This window comes from Labeo rohita, chromosome 4 (genome assembly GCF_022985175.1).
Source record: "Labeo rohita strain BAU-BD-2019 chromosome 4, IGBB_LRoh.1.0, whole genome shotgun sequence".
Classification (NCBI taxonomy): domain Eukaryota; kingdom Metazoa; phylum Chordata; class Actinopteri; order Cypriniformes; family Cyprinidae; genus Labeo; species Labeo rohita.
Window position 1 is genome coordinate 28,362,799 of NC_066872.1, and position 23,935 is coordinate 28,386,733.

The 23,935-nt window shown below is 36.4% G+C and overlaps 1 protein-coding gene across 1 annotated transcript in view; it reads right to left on the reverse strand.

The window, feature by feature from the left end:
- nav3 (neuron navigator 3) overlaps positions 1-23,935 on the reverse strand; it is a 374,692-nt gene that overhangs the window by 298,966 nt on the left and 51,791 nt on the right. Inside the window, exon 2 of the mRNA XM_051107138.1 lies at positions 1,672-2,106. Coding sequence (XP_050963095.1) covers positions 1,672-1,743 — 72 coding nt within the window. The 5' untranslated portion in view covers positions 1,744-2,106. The remainder of the gene's footprint in view (positions 1-1,671; positions 2,107-23,935) is intronic.

The following is a 23,935-nucleotide window of genomic DNA, read 5'->3' on the forward strand; positions in this document are numbered from 1 at the left end:
GAAATATTTTTACGATGTAAAACAACTTTCTTCTATTTTAATATACATTAAAAATCGAATTCATTTCTGTGATCAAACCTACATTTTTCAGCATCATTACTCCAGTGTCACATGATCCTTCAGTCTAATATACTGATTTATTATCAGTGCTGGAAACAGAGTTGCTAAATATTTCTTTTGGAACCTGTGATCCTTTTTTAGGATTTATTGATGAATAAAAAGTTAAAAAGAACAGAATTTATTTAAAATAAAAATCTTTTTTTCCAATATAAACTACTGTTCAAAAATTTGGGGTCAGTACATTTTTATTCTTTATTTTTTCAGAAATTAATACTTTTATTCACCAAGGATGTGTTAAATTAATAAAAAGTGATAGTAAAGATTTATATTTTGAATAAATCCTGTTCTTTTTAACTTAATCAAAGAATCCTGAAAAAAAGAACCACAGGTTCCAAATGCACAACTGTTTCCAACACTGAAAATTCTAATAATAAATCAGCATATTAAAATGATTTGTGAAGGATCATGTGACACTTAAGACTGGAGTAACAGCTGATGAAAACTCAGCTTTGCATCACATGAATAAATTATATCTTAAAGTAAACTAAAATAAAAACCATTATTTTATATTTTCATAACATTTTGCAGTATTATTGTTTTTTTCTGTATTTTTGATAAAATAAATGTAGTTTTGATGAGCATAAGAGACTTCTTTAAAAAAACATTACAAGTCTTGCTGATCCCAACTTTTGAGCGGCAGTATTTATTTCTAGAAAAGAAAATTAATATATGATAAAAAAAAAAAAATTAATATGTAAAAAAAAAAAAATGTAATAATTGAATAATATTTAATGTAATTGATATTTATTTAATAGTTACATTAAACATCTCTCCCCATCTATATGCTCCCTGGGAACCTTTTTCTAAACAAAATTCTGAAACATTTTTTAACATATTTAATAATATTATATTAATTAGGATTTACCTAAAAATATTATATGAAACCCCTTCCTCATCCTTATGTTGAATGCCAACTTTTTTTCCTAAAAAAAAAAATTACACTTTAATTAATCACTTAATTATTACTATTAATAATAATATAAAAATAACCAGAAAAAAGTTATTTTATATCTATTTATTAAGCAGTTAATCCATAGTTCCTTGTCTGAAAATACAGTTGTATTTTGTGTATCACAGTTTCAAGATAAACCGAACTTTTGACAGGTAGCTGTGAAACCCTTTAAGTTTCTGTTTGTACTACATGATGAGACAACAGTTTTTCTTAAAAGAAATGGTAAAATACTCTTGAAGTGACTCTTAGCGCAGTTCGAGAGACTTTATTCCTGTGTTCATACACATATATTGAGGTGGCAGAGGCTGAAAACACTGCAAACGATTTCTTGACCTACTGAATATTAACTACATGAAATCAATTCATTTTAAAGAGACTGAACTGTTACAACTTTACAGATCATTCCTACACCCGTGCAGAACAACCTGAACCTCTGCTTATAAATAACCAACAGGACATACAAAACCCAACAGCAGCAGCTTTGAGCACAGCAAGAAAACCGGCGTGGAAAATCTCATCCATTTTGCACTACTGATGGCCTTGAACTTTCAGCCCTGTGGAAGACAGCGGAAGTGGAAGGAATGAACCACATGTCTTACCTTTTTCTGATCCTCCAGCTTTTGACTTGTGGACTTCTTTACATGCTTGCTGGTTTCAGGCGGTACATCCATCCCCGGTGTGAGTAGTAATATCTCCAAGTGAGAGCAAGTGAGAGAGAGAAAGACAGAGAGAAAGGAGCTACGAGCCAAACGTGTGGGAGAAAGGGAGGGGGCTACAGGCAGCCAGATTATTCCTTTGCCTGGGTCACATCTTCTCTCGGGCTGAGGTGGGCCTTTCTGGAAGAACAGGAGATGGAAAATGGCAAGGAACGGAGACACTCCCGAAACTACCAAAAGCAGGTCAGCAGGACGAACAGACCAGCATCCTCTCCGCACGTGAAAACATCCATTCAGAAGTTTGTAATTTCCAGCCAGTAGATCCCAGTGGGTATTTTCTGGTAGTCCAGCTCAGAGATGCATCCTTGGTCATCAAATCTGGAAAACAGATGCATTCTCTCAGTCTCTGAACAGATGTGAAAAAGTTATAATAACAAAAAAAAAGTCACGGTCAGCCTTAGGAAGTGTAATCAGTTAACTATTTCTTTTATCCAATCGCATATTTTGCAAATGTTGCAATCTCTTGCATACGCGTGACATTTTACCTCTTGAAATAATCCTTCCTCAACATGTTTTATTTAGTTATGAGCGGCATGGGAAGCCAAACACAACCGGACAGAGCATTCGTGTGACCCACTAGCAGCACTAAGTGCATCACGACCTGCTGATGTGCAGCGTAGATCAATTTTCAGTGGGTCACACATAGCCTGCGGTTTGTTCTGCTGGTTGCTTTGTTTTCAGAACAATTTTTAAAATAAATAAGTCAGCATTATCAATGTTTAATGTTTTCAACCTAGCAATTCCACACACAACCCACAAAAACAGTGAAACCTAAAATTACATGACTAAGGGAAAGATGCACCCAAGTGATCAATCAACACAACACCAGTTCAAATATTGTAGTAAACAGCAAAAATAATAAAACGGTACAGGCTAAGCAATTTGTCAGATTATTTCTTATTATTTCATTCCTCAGAAATGTATGGAAGCATGTTTCCACACTGAAAAAAAATTAAAAGGGTAATTCCAGCAATACTGTGATATCAAGTTAGCAAGTTATGAAGTCAGAATAGTGGGATATAAACTCGCAATCGCAAGAAAAAAAAAGTGAGATCTGCGAGTTTATATCTCAAATTTCAGACTTTTTTCTTACAAATGCGAGTTTGTATCTTGTAATTCAGACTTTTTTCTGATAAATGCGAGTTTGTATATCGCAATTCAGACTTTTCCCCTCACAATTTCGAGATTATATTTCAAAATTCAGACTTTTTTCTGATAAATGCGAGTTTGTATATCGCAATTCAGACTTTTCCCCTCACAATTTCGAGATTATATTTCAAAATTCAGACTTTTTTCTGACAAATGCGAGTTTGTACCTCACAATTCTGACTTTTTTCTTATAAACGCGAGTTTGTATCTTGAAATTGACACTTTTCTCGCAATTCCGTTTATATCTAACAATTTTTTTTTTTCTTACAAATGCAAGTTTCTATCTACCAATTCTGACTTTTTCTGATAAATGCAAGTTTGTATCTTACAATTCAGACTTTTTTCCTTGCAATTCCACATTTATCTCTCACAATTCTGACTTTTTATATCACAAATAAGAGTTCATATCTCGCAACTCTGACTTTTTTCTTGCAATTCCATGTTTATATCTCACAATTCTGACTTTTCTTCTTACAAACGCGAGTTTCTATCTACCAATTCTGACCTTTTCTGATAAATGCGAGTTTGTATCTTGCAATTCAGACTTTTTCCCACGCAATTCCAAGTTTATCTCTCACGATTCTTTTTTTCACAAATGCGAGTTTGTATCTCACAATTCAGACTTTTTCCCTCACAATCCCGAGTTTACATCTCAAAATTCAGATTTTTTTCATTCTGACTTTTTTTCTTACAAATGTGAGTTTTTATCTACCAATTCGGACTTTTTTCTGATAAATGCGAGTTTGTATCTCCCAATTCTGACTTTTTTTCCTCACAAATGCAAGTTTGTATCTCACATTTCTGACTTTTTTTCTCACAATTCCGAGTTTATATCTTGCAATTCTGACCTTTTTCCTCATAATTCTTACTTTTTTCTCCAAATTGTGAGATATAACCTCGAAATTGCGAGTTATAAAGTCCAGTTTTAAGGGGGAAAAAATATATATGTTCTCAAAATTGCAAGTTTATATCTCACAATTCTGACTTATTAACTCACAATCGCACATTAAAAACTCAAAATTGCGAGATATAAATGTACAATTCTGAGAAAAAAGTCACAATTACGAGACATAAACCCGCAACTCTGAGGACAAAAAGTCATAATTGTGAGTTTAAATCTTGCATTTCTGTTTTTCGCTCACAACTGTTTTAATGTTAACTGTTTAAAAAGTTTATATCACGCAATAGTGACTTTATAACTCACAACTGGGAGTTTATATCACATAAAGAGAAAAAATGTCAGAACTGCAAGTTCATATACCACAATTCTGACTTAATTTCTCAGAATTGCGAGTTTATATCTCACATTTCTGAGAAAAAAGTCAGAATTATGAGTTGTAAACTTGCAATTGTGAGAAAAAAGGTTAGAACTGTGAGATAAAAAGTTGCACTTACCTTTTTTAATTTTAATTCAGTGGCGGAAATGGGCTTCCATTTAAACTACATACTGTACATGACGGCGATTAAATGGTCAGCGACATTAAAGAGTTTCCAAGATAAAGTTAGAAAACAAAACAGTTTGTGTTTCGTTATGCAAGAACAGCCATTTCAATGTGCGTCTGCAATCAAAGTGTCACGTAAATGATCTTTATAAAATATGTAAAAATAGCATTTTGTTTGCAGAAAATGCCACCCCCTTCCGTAGAGCATCATTTGCTGTCCCAGCATCCCAAATGTGAAATCGCTTCACCAAAATAGCTAACGCTCACTAAAAAGTCAATATCCCTTGTGGTGTTTTGTGCAGTGAGTGAAAGGAGGCAGTATATCTGCATATCAAAGTGAGTCTTGTTACTAGTGTTTTTCTCCATATATGAATAAACACACGTTTGTTCTTTGGCACGTGATTGTTTTCACCCTTCTTCTCCACAAACCGCTAAAGAAAGGAAGGATTGAGTCATGCTGAGGTTGTAAGAGGCATTCTGGGAAGAGACCAAGCTCTGAGCAATTACCACAGGATCGATGGCTGGCCTTGTCTGCCCTTTTGGCAGACTTCAAAACATTGGCCTGTCAAAGGGTGTTTGACATGCAAGATGTTAGAAGTTCATGGACACCACTATAAAGCAAAATGACACGGAGAGATACTTTTGGCTCGTGATTCCCAATTTTCATCTTTAGGATTGAGATATACTAGGTTTTGGATTTCATTAATAATAGTTCTTGAACCTCAGAATGCATTGACTTGTGGCTATTTGTGTAAAAGCGTCTATTTAACCGCTATCTCTGTGCCAAACGTTTTTTTTTTCTTGTCTTGCTTCTGATTCTTTTATTTCAATGCACCATAACCTTTATTTTTTTACTTCAACTTGACCTTACACTGGTCAGTTGAGGGTAATATCCTCAATTTTGTGAATTCTTTTAAGAAATGGCTCAACTGAATCAGTGGATCAAATTTTTGAACTAGTTCATTTAAAATTAACCAATTTTCTTCCTCATTCATTTTCGGTTGCAGTCATCTTGTTTTCCTTTAATCAAAGGCACAACATGCAACATGTGTTTATCATTTATGTCAAAATTGGAATACAAAAAGCTAATTAAGAAGTCTTTTTTGTCAGCTACGACTGTCCTGAATCCAGATGGAAAGAAGCATCTTGAGGAATTCATAGTGGGATAGTATTATTATGTTATTGTTATTTGTCAGAGAGCAATTCTTAGAAAAATAGGCCCAGGGTCTCACAGGATTTTGCAAAACAATAGCTTGATTGAATCAACAAATGCACATAAATCTACATGCCGCATCTGCCTTACAAGACGCTAAACACACAGCATCACTCGAAGGCTCCTCTGAAGAGCACAACTGAGTGCTACCATCTCCTGCATTATTCATTAGTGCTAATTTCCCTTATTTTCACAAAAAGACACATTCACATATCTCTGCAAAGGACTGACACACTTTACTCTGCATATCTCTATGGTTTCTATCATTTGACTGTTCATTTTACAGCATTTGCTTGAATAATTTAGAGTACCTCTGTCAGTGAGGGCAGTAAGTCGGTTTTCAAATACACATGTGATATTAGAGATGAAACCAGGCTGTCAAAATGAATAGATAAAAGCACTCATGATGATGGAAATACTCCTCCTTGTCTGTCAGCTAAATAGTTTTGAGGTGAACAACAATTTCTGTTATTTCAAAAACAAATACTTTGCATATTCCACAATTAATTGACAAATTCAGATGTGAAAGTGAAAAAGTAGTATGCTAGTAAGCTGTTCCCGAATTCAGTTACCATACATCTGTATGTACAAAAAGTATGTGTCCTTTAATGGATAAGTTGGCTTCCTGTCAGTCGCCGGAGGCATTAATGAGAATCCAAGCGCAGTAATTATACAGAATTTTGTAGACCAGAACATTGTGATTAAAAAAAGCACAGAAATATAAAACAAATGAAGCGGGTATATGTGGACCATCTCACTGGCGCTAATATACATCCGCTACACTTGAGAACAGAATCCTGTTATTAGGCAAATAGAGTGGAAAGAAATCACATTTGCTATCTGAATAACAATGTACTAATTCAAACAGGTCAGACAGGTACATGTTTGATTTGATTTAATCGTGTCATTCAGTCGTAAGTATAGTTATCTGAACAAACCAATGCTACTTACAAAAATAAATAACATTTTATGAAAAGAACCAGTGAAAGTAGCTGAGGATAAAAAGATAAGCTAATAATTTTTACTAAAGCAGTGCATAATAAGACTACGAGTTCTAATAAAATATTGGTCTAAAAATTTTGATTGGATAAGCCATATCTGACTCTGAATCTGACAGAAGTGCAAATTTTACCACACATTTTATTGTACAAAGTATTTATATTTGATGCGTTGATATTTGGTTAAATTTCAGTTGTGATGTCGGGTGACTAAAATTCAATGTTAAGTCAATGTCTAATGACAACGTTAATTTGATGTCCAGTACCGACGCTAGCTGATGTTGACATTTAGTTGTTTTTAGGTTGTTGCAAAGTAACCAAAATCCAACGTTGAGCCTATGTCTCAAGCCAGCGTCGCATTGACGTCAAATACTGACATTTAGTCTGAAGGTATGGTGACCAAAACCCAATGGTAACGTCCACACAATGTCAAATTCCAACATCAACAAACATTGAGTTTTTGTTGGTTTTTGGTTGTGGCATTAACTAACCAAAATGCAACGTCTGTCCAACGTCAGAGGTTGACATCAATCTGATGTTGGGTTCTGATGTCAATACAAATTTCATTTTTAACCAAAATGCAACATCTGTCCGCCGTTGGGGTTCAACAACAATCTGATGTTATATTGACGTCCAATGCCTGTTGGGATGTCATCCAAAATGTTCTATCTTTCTTCAGTCATAAAGAAATGAAGGTTTCTGAGGAAAACATTCCAGGATTTTTCTCCATATATTGGACTTCAATGGGAATCAACGGGTTGAGGGTCCAAATTTCAGTTTCAATGCAACTTTAAAGGATCACAACTGAAGAATAAGAGTCTTATCTAGCGAAATTCAACAAATCCTTCACAAATCCTCGTCTTCCACTAGCTCAACTTCACGTGTTACATAATTATGTTGGAAAGGGCACGTGTGACGTAGGTGGAAGTACCACCCCAGTGTTTACAAAGCAAACGTGCAAAGAAAGTCAACCGCCCTTTACAAAAAAAGGTAAAACAATCGTGTCGGATGAGTTATTCGCCCTACCCTACCTTCTGCAGTACACAGACGAAGAACTAACCTTGAGTGATCTTTGCAACGTGATTTTGTAATGCGTGAAGTCATAGACGTGCATCGCAGAGCTAGTGCAAGACAAGCATTTGTGGTTAAAAGTATATCATTTAAATTTTTAATTTTTTTTAAAATGACTGATCACGGCTGGAATCGTGTAGAGCCCTTTGAAGCTGCATTAAAACTCCAATTTGGAACTTCAAATCATTGCCTTCCATTGAAGTCCACTATATGGAGAAAATCCTCAAAACCTTAATTTCTTTTCGACTGAAGAAAGAAAGACATGAACATTTTGGATGGCATGGGGGTTAGTAAATTATCAGGCAACTTTTGTTCTGGAAGTGAACTAAACCTTTAACGACAAGAACAAGGATTGAAAGATGAAATTTAAATGTACCTGTGGTAAAAAAAAAAAAAAAAGTACTAAGAAGTCTTCATGAAACACAAACAGAATGGATATCTGTGTAAATTCTTTGAAATTTGTTTTATTTGTGTTTCAAGAATGAGGTGCAATGCACACAGTATATTAATATTGCTGCTATAAATGTTATTTTTATTGTGAAGTCAGGGCGATATCCAGAGTAACTGAGTATTGAAGAAATTAAGTCTCTTTCTTTGCCCTTTTACTGACATTTGGTATTCATTGAGCATTCATAATCAGTAAGCTAGAGTACATCCAATAAAATATGATTCATTGGCTTGGCCTCTGTGCTGCCACTTTAATTTGATGTACAGATGTAAATGTCTGTGGTGGACTTCCACTGATTTCCTCTGGGAGAAATGATCAAAGCATGGAAATGTCCCCTGCAGTGTCTCATAACAGATCAGAGGTCAGTAGCATTGAAAACACTGACACTAAAGAAAGAAACTGTTGAATAAAGTCCATTATTTTTGTTTTCTTTGCACACAAAAAGTATTCTCGTAGCTTCATAAAATTACCGTTGAACCACTGATGTCCCATGGACTATTTTATCTACCTTCCTGGGCCTTGAATGTGTCAGTTCTGTCTATGCAGGGTCAGAAAGCTATTGGATTTCATCAAAATTTTCATTTGTGTTTTAAAGATGAACAAATGTCTTACGGGTTTGGAACAACATATGAGGGTGATTAATTAATTTCCTAGAATTTTCATTTTAGTGTAATCTATCCCTTTAAGTGGTTAATCAAAAATAATAATACGAATAATGAAAATCAAGTAATAAAAAAAATGCAGATTTGCCCTTGAATTAGTTTTAAAATTGACTAGCAATTACACGCTTGGCAAATGCAGCGCTGTGGATGTGCTGGAGTGGTGAAGATTTGCACTTGAGCTTTGCACACACAATCACAGACACACACAAACAACCCGCCCAACCCGGCATGTGTCCATCAGGGATCAACCGATAGCAATGAAACCTTAGACAGACGATGATTAAAACATAATAAACGTGTAATTACCAGCCAAGCTTTCATACCTGTCCTCCCTGTACTCGCAAAGACAAAAGATGAGTTTTATTTCGCGAGCAATAAATTGATTTCACTGCTTTCCTGAGAGTGATTTATTCCCCGTTCCCGGTTTATGGAGGGAAATCTGCAGAGAGAGCGTCCGTGAACGAGGCACATTTCAGAGATAAACGGGAGGAGCTGTAACATCACTCTAAATGCATGCCAAGCAACATGCTTTAAATAAAACTGGACGGCTATTGAAACCCTCATACGACATAAACGTGTCAGACTCGCTTGTGTCTGTGCCAACTGCTTGCCTCAGCAATACTGAGAACAAATGCAGAGAACTCAGATTCATTCAGTCGTTTGTTTAGTCCGTTTGCATGAGTATTGATTCAAAGTGCACAGACTGATGCTTTTAAAAATTTAATATTATAAAAAATATTGATGTGGTATGACGTTATGTCAATTCTGTCTGTGACTTTCATGTCAAGAAGCTTTTGAAGGAATAGTACATCCTGTATGATGTAGTTTCAAAGCTGTATGACATCATATCTGGTACTATGTCTCTTGATCTATGAGAATATCAATGAGATTTAAGTGCTACAATGGAGAATTTGATGTATTGTGAAAAAATTTCAGTCTGTTTGTCAGACAAAGCTAACGTATGACTTTGTGAGACTAATATAGCAGCAAGCAAGTAATATGCATCATTTTTGTCAGCTTTTGGAGCTTGACAGTCCATATCTCAACAGGATCATTTAACTAACCAGTTAAATTTGTAATTATAATAAAGCTAAAATAAAACAAAACAAAACAAAACAAAACAAAAAAATAATACTAAATTAAATTAAATTAACATGAAATTTGAAAATATTGCTTTGGAAACTAACTGTAAACTACCAAAATTACAAATAAAATAAAATAAAATAAAATTTTATAAAAATAATAATCTTGTAAGTACAATAAAGCTACACTAAATATATAAAATAAAACTGAACAACTAACATAGCTTTAACTTTTAAACAAAAATGTGAAAATATTGCTTTGGCAACTAATTGTTAACTACTAAAATTATTAACTAATAAATAAAATCAAATAAAACAATAAATAATTAAACAAACAAATAAAAAAAATGTAATTACAATAAAGCTAAAATAACAAAAAAAAAAAAAAGAAAATAAAGAATAAAATAAAATATGCAAACAGTTCAATTTGTAATTACAATAAAGCTAAAATAAAATAAAATAGATAAAATTAAATCGAAACACTTAAATTTGACATTACAATAAAACTAAAGTAAAACAAAATGTAATAATAATATAAACAATGAACAACTGAACAACTAACAACTTCAACTTCTAAACAAAAATTTGAACTGAAAATAAAATAAAATAAAATAAAATAAAATAAAATAAAATAAAATAAAATAAAATAAAATAAAATAAAATAAGCTTTAACCACGAAAACGGAAATAAATTTAAATTTGACCTAAAAAGAAATATCTAAAACAAAAACTAATAAAAATGACAAAAGCACATAGCAAAATATTTTAAAAATCAGTTTTAAAAAGAAAAAAAAAATGAAACAGCTGACTAAAAGACAGATTTGGAGACTTAAGAATTAATATTTCATTAAAATTAAAATAAATAAGATTAGTTTCAAATTTCGCAAGTTTCGCATGAGCAGAGGTTAAAACAAAGCTGTTTATACATATACTGTTATACCTCTAGTATACATACAGTATAATACTACATCCTATTCATTTTCTCAAAAATCTTTATCCATGGAAGAAAGTAAGTCTGGTTTTGGTACAACACGACAATGAAGAAATCATAAAATGTTCATTTTCAGCTCAACTATTCCTTCAAATTATCCTACATAAGTTAGCGCAAGGCTATTTAAAAAATCATATGTGTATGTACACAAAATTACACATAGGTAAAAGCTAAATTTAGATGTCAGTACCCACTGAATACATTTTGTGGGGCTGTTTAATTGGACAACAACTGTCATAACAGTCTCTATGCAAGTCCCAACTGTGCCCATTTACTACAAAGTTTCTCAACAGCCTCGAGCCTCAGCTGAATTTACAATTCTGTTTACCGAGCCCTGAGCCCTCAGGCAAACAGCAGAGTGTCTTAAACTTTAACCCACATACAGTACCTGCATGGCCATCCTACTCCATGCTAAAAAAAAAAATACTAGAGCAAACAAAAATACAAGGAAACAAACAGCCGTCCATTCATCACGTTGTGGCTGCTCTGGGAAACTATCCGGTCAGTGGCAGATTATGCAGTAACACTGATGTTCAAATCATTCAGAGTGTGAAAACATTCCTCCCCTGATACAGTTCAACGGAGTCCTGAACGCAGTCTGCACGTTTTGTCATTTTATGACGGGGCTGATTGGTTTGCTGCTGTCGGAATGACCCTGGCTTTCCTGTTGTCACGGTAACAGAGGGAGAGGCGGGCAGGTAGAAGCGATGCAGGTACCAAGCATCTTGCTTTCTCTTGTACCACTCTTATCAAATCTGAATATATCAATAAACCAGAAACATGTAGTATATGTTCTAAATGTTCTTACAAAAAAGTAACAGAAGGTATTGAACGACTGCCATATTTATGCATGATGCGATTTTGGGATTGCATGTAATAATTCAGTAAAAATATACTTGGTATTACCATCATGATATCATCAGATTCTAAAAAAGCATGTTAATGTCTTTTAGAAGGGTTCAAGAGCATATTCTCTGTCTAAATGTATTATTTTATGGTCATACTCATGAAAACATCTGCCTTTTCCTCTAAGTTGTATAAAAATTGCTACAGTACAAATGTTTGTAAAACTTATTTGCTTCAGAACAACGTGTTAGCTCTATATAAATAACACTTATTTGAATCAAGTGCATTAAAATCTCCAATATTTTGTGAAAACAGGCTAACCTGTCATTTATGAAGGTTAGCCATACTATGTCAGATTTTGGAAATACTATGTATGCTCTTCTTCCGTCTTTTTCTCTGTGAAAACATGAAGCCAGCACTCGTTTCTTTGTTCTCTCCAGCATTCTGTGGCACTCCCTTTCTCATTCAGAGAACAGAAGCAAGAAATATTCTATCTGAGCAACAGTCCCTGCCTCATTATTCAAGGCAGAGCAAGCACAGCTAGACATAAAACACCTTTATTCACTCATTCGTTTCAATGGATTTCGTATTAAAAGCCAATTATACTAAGATTACACTAATACCAAACCACAGAACTGCCTTCTCCATTCAGTTCCTGAGCTGCTAATCTGGAGAATAGAGTAATCTAGTGAGATTACAGAGGGATTACGGTAAAATCCCATTACGGCAAGATGGTAGAACCACCAAATCGGGGAACAAATCATAACACGAAATCTCAGTTTTGAGCGTATGTAAAATCCCATGATCAAATCCCACAGAAGGTTTTTCGTGTTCTTTCCTGTTTTCTAATGCCGCACAGCGCCTCCAGCCACTATTTTCCCTGTTCATGTAAAATAAAATATATACTACTGGTTAAAAATTTGAAATAATTAGAATTTTTATTTTTAACTCTTTCCCTGCCAACATACTTTGAAAAAAAGCCAGCCAGAGCCAGCGTTTTTGATCATTTGCACTCAAATTTAATGGCCCATGGAATATTTTGTTGCATGAATAACTGAACATGCAATACAACAACATAAAGAAAAGAGCCTCTACTTTTAAACAGAAAACCTGTTTTATTCTAGCTTCAAGTATAATTTTTTTAACACTTCTTTAACACTAAATCACGTTTGGATCTGGATCATATTCAGTAACAATGATCAAAACATAGATGCAGTAGATCACTTCCATTAGCACCTCCAAAGCTTGCACAGAGCATAACCACTTCCTTGATCAACACTTCACTCGGTAACACTAGGCAGTTTTGATTTATATGCTGTTTACTGTCGATGATCGCATTATTTTTTAACTGAATACATATGAGATCGCTCATTTCTGCGTTTTCCACGTCTGTGTTTTTGATTGGAAAATGTTGGTCTCATTCAGAAGACGCATAATAGCACCCCAAGCGTATAACAGTGAAAACACAGAAATCTGCAAAACCCTTTGGGTTATGTATGCGACCATGGTTCCCCAAAAGGGATTGAGACACTGTGTCCTCTAGTGGGCGCAATGCGTCCTCCCTTGAAAGGGAACGTCTTTGGTTACGCATGTAACCATGCTTCCCAGAGAGGAAGCCAGACAGAGGAAGCAGTGCCAGTTCCCTTGAAGGGGAATCTCGTCTTTCTTTGTTTTCTCATGAAAGATGAGATAATTTGTCAAAGAGTTAAAAAGGCTCAACAACACTACACTTATCAGATTAAAAATACTGTAAAAACAGTAATATTGTGAAATATTATTACAATTTAAAATAACTGTTTGCTTTTTAATATAATTTAAAATGTAACTTAATCCAGTGATAGAAAAGCAGAATTTTCAGAAGCCATTACTCTAGTCTTCAGTGTCAAGTGATCCTTCAGAATTCAGCTTTGCCAAAGAAAAATTACATTTTAAAATATATTAAAATAGTTATTTTAAATTGAACTAATATTTCAAAATATTACCCATTTTTACTTAAATAAATGCAGCCTTGGTGACCATAAGATACTTCTTTAAAAAAAAAAAAAAAAAAAAAAAATAGTAGTGTGTGTATATATATATGTTTTAGTGCAGTCAATCAATAAAAAAAAAAGGAATTAATTGCACATTTTTCTGAAATGAATCACACTTAACTAGACGTCACAGCAGCTGGGTTATTAGGTTATTTTGCTGCTATTACTTTAAGAGCTGCCACTGCTGAACGTGATGCGGATCTGACACGCATACTCATACATTCATTCGCATAAATGATAAAGGCTACACCGTGCGCTGCCACATTTGTGCGTGCAATTGACCCTTCGCAAAAACCTGCCCTCCTTAGTTACTGTTGCTATGTCCGACAAACAATACTGCTCTCACACTACACATCATGTTCTCACACAGTGAAAAATACATTGCGGAACAAAGAGGAAACTGACAACAGAGATAGACAAGACAGAGCAGGTTACTTCTAGTTTGAAACAAGGTCTCAGCTTTAAAATGTCATTTTTTAAGAAATTCAAACAATAAATACTATGTTGTGGCTCATTAATGTGTTGTGCCTTGTAGTTGCACTGCGTTGACACCTAACCTGATCATTTTTTTTCCTAACTAAAAAGCATGAAAAAAACATGAATGAACATCAAAATGCATTTTATCTAAAGGGGTCCTATTACACTCTTTTACAAAGTCTTGAATTTGTTTTGGGGGTGTACTAGAACATGCTTTCATGCTTGGTGGTTTGAAAAACTTATTATTTTTTAACATAATTTACATTATTACAATACATTTCTCCCAGCATGGCACAATGGCTCGATTAGTTCCAGGTTTAATGAAGGCCCGCCTTCCGAAAAACGAAATGTGTTGTCATTGGTTAGCTGTCCCACTGCGTTGCGATTGGCTAACAGCTTAGACATTGTTTCAGTACTGCCACGCCCCTTGTCAAAGAAGCAGGTTCTGTGTACAACTGTCAGCGCAAGCTTGATTAAAGTGATTCTTACGTTTTAAATATGGATATTTTTCTTACAAAAAACACATTGATTTGCTACAGGAGGCCTTTATTAACTCCCCGGAGCTGTGTGAGCCACTTTTATTATTATGGATAGATGCATATTATTGGACTTGTTTTGGACTGATGAGGAGAAACACCCTTCTATGCCATTCTAAAGCTTGGGAGTGCCAGGATAAATTTTAATATAACTCCGATTGCATTGGTCTGAAAAAAGGAAGTCATATACACTTAGGATGCATGGAGGGTGAGTAAATAATACGCTACAGTAGTGTTGGGTCTTATCCTCAGCCTGTGAGATCGCCGATACATGATATTATCATGCTAATTTATTTAATTATTTACATACAGTTTACATTACATTTACATTAGTTTCACTGCCCGAAACCAGCTCCAGCATAAGGCTAAAAGCCGCCTAACATTATCAAAGAACATCATCACTGATTAGCCTAGCCTAATCTAGTGCAAGTTACGCATTTAAAAAAACACTTGCGTTATAAGTGAAGCTATCTACACTGTATGATGAATAAATCTCCTACCACACACTGCACACGTCTGTGGTGCGTTACAGCTCAGACGCGGTAACCGGAGTAGATCATGGCTTCGACATGTGTTTCGACCCCCTGTACTGCACACGTCTGCGGCACGTTACAGCTCTAAAGCGGCCAATCTAGGGAATGCTTGTGTTTATCCCTGCCGCGCTGCGGCTCTTTGAAGTGGTGCTCCGCACAGCATCACTAAAGTTAGGCTAATCCCCCACCTCTTCCCTACACACCCCCCAACAATTCGAATTTCTTTGGGCGGGATTTAATTTAATGATATTCTAATGGACTGCATTGTGACATCATTGCACGCGGAAAACAAACGTTGTAGTCCAAAGGAGCCATTCATTGTAGTTCTTGAAAAGGGATTTTTTAAAAACTACATATCTCCCTTTGGAGTGGACTTTGAGATTTGAACTTTGTAGAACTTTTTTTATGCCCAAAGACACACACCACACACCGACTAAAGTTCAAAAAGTGAAAAAGCATAATAGCACCCCTTTAAACCACAGAAAGACATCAATACACACAATTTTTCAAGTTAAAGTCCACAGAAATTAATCTACTCTCCTGTCTGATTTGTTTGTCGGACAGAATAGCGGATTCTGTGTTATTCTGTGTTATGTCAGTCAGATCACCTGTCAATTAAGCTGTTTGCGAAGGGTCAATTGAAGTGCGCGTGCTACAAGCACAGTGTAACGGCTGACAGGACAGGTAAATTGGTTTTTACTGACATATGGCCTGACAACATCTCATCTGACCACATTTCACAGTTGTTCTCTGATGCTCTCTCATCACCTGTACCTTTCCCTCACTCGTTTCACTAGCGCTGAAGTGAAGTAGGAGTGCGTTTTTAAAAAGTCTCCCGTTTGATGGGGTCATAAAGACATCCAGCGACTAAATAAACACATTTCTTGTCCCAAAAAGATACACAAGCAGCAGTTGTGAGTGGAATGCGTTAACTGTGTTAAAAAAATGTTCACGCCGTTAAATTGGAAAAATTAATCACCTGTGTTAACGTGCTAATTTTGACAGAACTAATATGTATATTTAGATATTTACATATATATGTGTATATGTATATATATTAAAAATAACATGGTTAGTTACACAGTCATTCAACTCTCAAGCTATTAAAACCAGCACCAGAAAGCGGAGCCGCCCAGACAGTGAGGTCAGAGTTTAGACGGCTCAGCGGTGATTTCCATCCTCATACCTTCTTCACCATAAGCATCTCTTATTCATGCGCTCTGTCTGCATAAAATCGCTTTTATTACATGCCGTAGCACTGAGGTGTAATTGCCGGCATGATATACAGCCTCCCTCCACGCTTAGCTCAATTTCTGTTGCATTTTAGATGCTCTTTGTTTCCATGGTCTCCTTAATAAAACAACTTCTTCTGTCCAATAATGGTGTCCAAATCTCATTTCTACACACATCCTTCGCCCCAGGGGTATATATACACTGCGCAACAGCCTGTGACCAGAGCGCACACACACATGCATGTTCTTTCCGCCAACCCCCCACCGTTCGCTCCTGGTCATGGGTATTTATTAAACAGTGTGAGCCTTACCAAATCACATGAATGCATCAAAATGACAGATAAACGGTGGGCGGAAATGCAAGTATGTTACGGGTGCAGATTGCAAGAGCCATCTTCTTATTTTACTCATCAGACCTGCAGGCGAGCACCGGCACCGCTTGCTAAACCACAACTACCTGAGAAGGTAATGGGAAGGAAAATTGCAACACGCAACGCAATCAAAGCTGGATGAGAGCGGTGTGCATTTTCACAGCTCTGTGGTGATGATTACCTGAAAAAGAACTGTGAGTGGACCGCGCTGAGAATCTTCAATGTGTTCAGAAAATCCATCTAGACCAGAGTAAACAAACTCGATCTCACGCTTTACACACTCAACAGTAAAAGGAAATCACTTAAAGAGTCGTGAAAGCATCGCCGCACACAGTCAAGACTTCAGTTTCGTTTAATCAAATGGGCAGATGGGTAATCTGTGAAGCTGAGTGGATTAGACATATTAGTTATTATCAAGATGGAAGTCATAAGTACATTAAATGAATATGAAGGCTGCTCGTGGGGGTGGAGTTTGTATTCATCAGGCCTGTTATTGACTATTAATCATTCTCAACTTCAAATTCAATCCACAGCAGAGCCATTGACCCATAAGAGGCAAAGGGTTGTCGGCATGTGGATTAGTAGCATTCTTGGGCTTGGGACCTGAGCTGTGTGAAATGCAGGTAGGATATTAGGTGAGCGCGGATCTGTCAACTCGGCAGAATTCTATTATCCCGACCGTGATATACTGCCACCAGCAGGACCCCTCCTTTCCTCTCTCTCTCTCTCGCTCTATCTATCCCCCCATCCTCAGAGGTGATCCATCATGCAACGGCGCTGATCCAGTGTCCCACGCAGGTGAATTACCCAGCGATCATGGCCCGCTCAACCACACGCTCCAACATACCGCAAACCATTACTGACCTGAGAGATATTCATCAGCTGTTTACTGCTGCCACAATAAAATGAGAGAAGCGGAAAGGCAGAGATGAAAGAGCGTCTAGGTAAGACGTCGGAAACAAAGCAGCATATGCACAGGGAGTGGCAGATGCCAGGCAGCTGTGCTTTCTGACTTTCTCAGAAGGTCCTCTAAGGAGACAAAATGACACGACATGTAGTGTACAATGCACAATGCACACCTTATGTTGTGTGTAACATATGGTAATGAAGAGCAGGAGATAAAGCCGTTCAATCTCTGCTTCACCGTTATATGCTCATTTATCAACATTAGGCACAAAAATGCAAAAAACTACATCCTAAATCTGCTGTGACTGAGAACAGGTGATTTAGAGGGAAAAAAATGATGAAAATAATATGTATTTGTTCTGAAATGACATAGAAAAATCAACATTTCAATTATTTTCATGAGTAGATTATAAATGTTTAGTGTAAGAATTAAAACATTAAAACAATTAAGCATTTTTTGCAACAATGCAAATTAATCTTGAGTTTAAAATAATTTAAATGAACAGTTTGACTGATTTGTAAAAAATGAATCCAACTTATAAACCAAACAACAGCAAAATGGCGTAAAATGCGTCGCGTTGTCTTTTTGACGCCATTGACCCGAGTTCGAATCCGCCTTTTGCTGAACTCTCTCTTTTTACATTTCATATGTATATGCCAAAATGCATTTCAATTTAAAGAAAAATGAAGGAAATAATTTAAAAAGTTGAAAATAAAGTGCATCGTCGGTGTGTATCGGGTAGCTTTAAGGTGCCATCCATTTAATAATTTTCATAAAAATGATAATTTACACTGCATACAGTTTTATAATGTAGTACAACACTGAGGTGCATATATCTGCCACTATTAATAAAGTAGTATAAATAGCAGAAAATGCTGCTATTTTTACATAAATAGAATCAATCACTATTTTCATGTTGTGCAAATAGCATCTAATTGCAATTTTATTTAGTGTAAATAAAAAAAACTCAAGCTTGCATTCAGATTTGCCTCCATCCAATCAATAATAATGAACAGAACCAAGTCGCCGCCCTATAATTTCTTCCGATAATCTGTTACACTTGGATATGTGTCACAAAACAGATGAAAAAATCTGACGCTACTTCCTTTTCATTGCGACTTTAACAGTCTCAAACTCAAGCTTTGACAAAAAAGGATTACAGAAACTAATCTAAAATAAATATTAACAGTGCACTGCAGTTTGCTTAAAATCAATGTAATAATTAATAAAATATTTTCTAATCATATTTACTCTGAATATTTAATATCACCCAGTCCTAGCTGGGACCTCACACGCGGAGAGACCAACAGGTAGAGTTTCATATAGAAACACCAGACGCCTCCAATCTTACCTTCCCATCCCCCAGTGTGTCTACAGCATCCCTCCCTGCAGGAGGTGGGCAAGGCCCACACGGAGAGCCAGGTAGTACTACAACAAGTGCCATAGTGCCTAAATGTGATGGAAAATCCACTTGGTCCACGTTGACCCCTCTTTTAGAGCCCCCGCCTGTATGCAGCAGACTCTAAGAACAGACGGCTCACTCCGCAAGCGAAAAGGGCCACTCGATCACTTCCATCACAATCCAAGGGTGTGTGCCGCCCTCCACGTTTCCAACCAATCCACGAGTGAGAGAGAGAAAGAGAGGGAGAGAGATGCTCAGCCTCCCCTTACCCAACCCCCTTCCCCATCCCAGCTACTCTCCGGTCTCTGTGCTGAAGCGGAGATTGCGTTGCAGTGATGAAATTTTAATGCTTCTTTTAAGAAGAATAATGAACAGGCTGGTCCCCAGGGGTCAAGATCTCTGTACTACACAAACCTACTTGTGAGCGCACATACATTGACGTACACAGGTGGACGTCCAACAAAAAGACTTGCAATGTAAGACCGGCTAAAACAAACACATTCTAATACACGTACACACAAGCTTGCAACTCCAAACATCAAACACTCTTCACGACAGCTTCCCCCCCTCCCTATTCGGCAGCGTCGGGAGTGCGGCGCCAAACACGGATCCACCCTCGATCAAATGCTCTCCAGACACGCTTGTACGCACACATGCGGCGTGGAACAAAGAAAAGGAGTTCAACATTGATACTCTCATCCATGTCAAAGTGGATCGCTGCTTTGATAAGGAATACAGTCTATTTCACTCCAGATCAGTTCTCTTTCCCTCTGTTTATCACTTTCTCCCCCCTCTCGCTGGCATAAATAAATAAAGAAACGCCAAACGGAGGGAGACAACGTGGAACCTCGTCAGCCATCTGCAGCCACAGCCGATCGCAGCTACATTGATTGACTCATGAATCAAAATAAACCGGTGCTGGGTTATTTACTATGTACATACATTAGGAGAAAATGATTTCCTCTGGCTCTGGCACAAATACATCGTCTCGCATCAAACATGAACTTTCATCTATATTTTCAGCTCATTTGCGATCGTTTCCAGGCTTTGCCTGCTCTGACAAATATACAAGGCTTTTAAGGGAGCTAAAGACTATTTGTCTGCCTTTAATAAAATATCTAAACTCAAAAACTGATACACTAATGCTTGAGGATATTGATCTATAACTGAACAGGTGCTTAGAATAGAAGCTCCAACGCAATAGTAGCTTTGCTAGCCATCTTGCTAAGTGTTTTTTTTCAGTCATCTAAAGCTACTTCTAACAGTCTTAGCCACTGAATTAATGGCCAATTCACATCAAGAATGTTAACTATAAAGATATGATAGCTATATTAGCATCCACACCATCGCACAACAACATTTTGTTTATAATAAACATGCACCGCAGTTGTCCTCTGTCTCAAGATATTTAAAGCAAGATGATTTGCTGTTTTTATCATTGTTCTGTGCTGTTATTATTATAGTTGTGGTGTGGACTAATTTGCATTAATTTTTTAAAAATGTATTTAAATCATTACCATCATAGTTATCATCCTTAATGGGCCTTTAGACCGCTATCCCAAAACTTTAAAAGATTAGTTCACTTCAAGGATAAAAAAAGAAATTAAGGTTTTTGAGCACAACATTCCAGGATTTTTCTCCATACAGTGGACTTCAATGAAGATCAGCTGGTTGAAGCTGGTCCAAATTGCAGTTTCAGGGCAACTTCAAAGGGCTCTACACGATCCAGGTCGAGGAATCTTATCTAGCGAAACGATTATTTATAACGGTTATTTTCTAAACAAATAAAAAAAACTGTATATACTTTTTAACCACAAATGCTCATTTTGCACTAGCTCTGCGATGCACGTCCACAACTTCACGCATTACGTAATCATGTTGGAAGAGTCACGTACAGGTTAGTTTTTCGTCTGTGTACTCGTCTGTGATTCTGTGTATGTCTGTGATTCAAAAAGGTAGGGTACAGCGAAAAACTCCATCTCATTTTTATTTCTCCAACTTTAAAATCGTCCATTGTCTTACCGTTTTTTGTAAAGGGCTTTTGACTTTCTTTGCACATTTGCTTTGTAAACACTGGGTCAGTACTTCCACCTTCATCACACGTGACCTTTACAACATGCCTACGTAATCCGTGAAGTCGAGCTAGTGCAAGACAAGCATTTGTAGGGTATTTTTTTAGAATACGATATTGTTTTGCTTATGTTTTGTTTTGCTTGATAAGATCCATATTTCTTGGCTGGGATTGTGCAGAGCCTTTTAAAGCTGCATCGAAACTGCAATTTAGACGTTCAACCAATTGACCCCATTAAAGTCCACTATATGGAGAAAAATCCTGCAATCTTTTAATTTCTTTTCAACTGAAGAAGGAAAGACATGAACATTTTGATGTTCAATAAATGTTCAATCAAAAAATGTACAATAAGTGTGTAAATAAATTAGGTTTAAATAAAAAAAATGAGAAATGGATGAGAAAAGTGCAATGTTTTTTTTTTATTTTACTAAAAGTTTTTAAATTGAATGTGACTTTTTCATTTTTTATTATGTGTGTGTGTGTGTGTGTGTGTGTGTGTGTGTCTGAGTTAAGATTCTTTTCACTGTTTACAAAGCCTAGAGCTGTCACAGAGAAAAGTCCCAGAAATTTCTGTGATATCTGTCAGGTAGTTGGAACCCAAAAAAGTGAAAAACGTTTACAGCCGCTTTAAACCTGCCGTGTGTGAAAAACATACCTTTCAGAAGTGTCATCCTTGCTTTTTTCTGACAGCAAGTGTGAGTTTTTTTCAGTCATCTTCAAAAAAAGATGCAAAATAACAGAAACAGAGCCATTCCTCAAACATGACTGTAATATGATTTGAAAAATGACCCAATGAAATTTCTGCGAGCACCTTACACGAACACAGACAGTTGAAGCTATTGCAAGGAATCAACAAAAGCCTGTCCTTGCTAAAAGAATGATTTATGAGCAAAAAAACTAGACATTTGTTTCAAAATCGAGAGGGTAGATTGATGAACGAGTTTTTATAATTCAAAACATTTTACAATGCATACTAAGAGGTTTGATAAAAACAAATTTCCTTACTTTTTTTTTCCCTTACGATGGACTGTATTTCTTCCCATTGCTAATGTTTCCACTAGGATGGATTCAGGAGCGCCGTAGAGCATATAGGCAATTTCAACCCCAAAAATCAATTACCTACAGCTCTGAAAGTTCTTTCCCTCCCCTGCTGAGAACAGACAAGGATCTTAATTTAAATATATGAGAGGAGACAAACAGCCTCTTCCTCCCTTATCCCCATCACATCCTCTCTGACAGGTGGGTCTCAGGTGGGCACATGGATGACTATCGCTGACTAAATCCACAACAGCACGTCTCCACTCCAAGAGAATTCCCCCAGCCCTCGAGGCATCGACGCGACATGGAAAAACAGCTGCGCTTACAGCACAGAGGAGACACGGAGGCGTTTAGATTCCCTATCAAAACTGTACTTGTTGAGTTCAGATGATTCCTTCTCATGTCACCAGAACATCACTTCTAAAGAATGTTGTTTGTGGACTGCTGGACCTGGAAGGAACAGCCTAGAGGTGTGTTTAAAGCTTTTTATGAGTATTGATGAGTACTTTCAATGAGTGGCCAGATGTTTTCTTGCTCTTATTCAAACAGAGAGCATCATAGAGACTCTACTGAACTTCCGTAAGATCTCTCTTTTGTATTCCGCCCCTTTGATTGCAACATTCAGCGCTTTAGCAAATTATGTTTTCGTAAAAAGCTGGGGTGTATTAAAAGATAAGAGCTCAATAGCTTAGAGGAGTGTGTGAAAAGAGAAACTCTGAGATTAACAGGCTGTCTGTGGAAATGCATTTTAAAGGCCACATAACTAAACAAACAAGGTCTAAATGTCACAAAACAAACGCAAAATGAATTGTATAGGGGCAAACCACTACCAAACTGAACTACTTGCAAAAACAATCAACATTGTTATATACAATCTATCTATATTCATCTATCCATGTGTCTATACACATCTGTCTGTCTGTCTATAAGGCCTATAAACTTTAAAAAGTCAAGCCAACATTTAAGCTTGCATTTCTAGCTAGTTTAAGCATATGTTGGGATTATTTTATTTTACTTTTTTATGAACAGCATTACCACACAGCTCCACCAAATAGACTGGCAATGGCAGCATAAACCAAACTGGACCAACATGGACTTCATGCTGTTTTAAAATTTCATTAAGGCTATGGTGCAGAAGAGACAAAGCTTCTCCAATGGAGACAAGCTAAACCACACATCCTTCACACAGCGTTATAATTTCAGACAATTTACAACATGGTCTCAGACATACACAGCCTGTTGCTAGGAGAACTGCAGCTCTTGGTTTTCTTTCAATCCCAATTTCCATTAGAACTCTAAACAGCAACAGCAGAGGGATTGATTTCAGCAATTTTCTATTAACTACTTAATACTGATATGAGGTTTCAGAGACCAGAACGAGAAGGAAGGTGTGAAATTAGCAAGCGCTTTATTAGGGAGCTAGCATGTGGCAGAACAAATAGCCATGCCATAGTACGTTCACACACCGTGGGCCACAATGGGAGAAACAGAGCGGTTTGCTTGGAAATCTGATTGGAGGATGCCCTGGCAGAGCTATTAGCTATTTTCAAATGGTTAGGACTTTGAATTCAGCTCATAAATTTGAGGATAAACATTGTTCATTGAGGTTTTAAAAGCTTAAAAACATTATTAACTGAAAATCTTCCCAT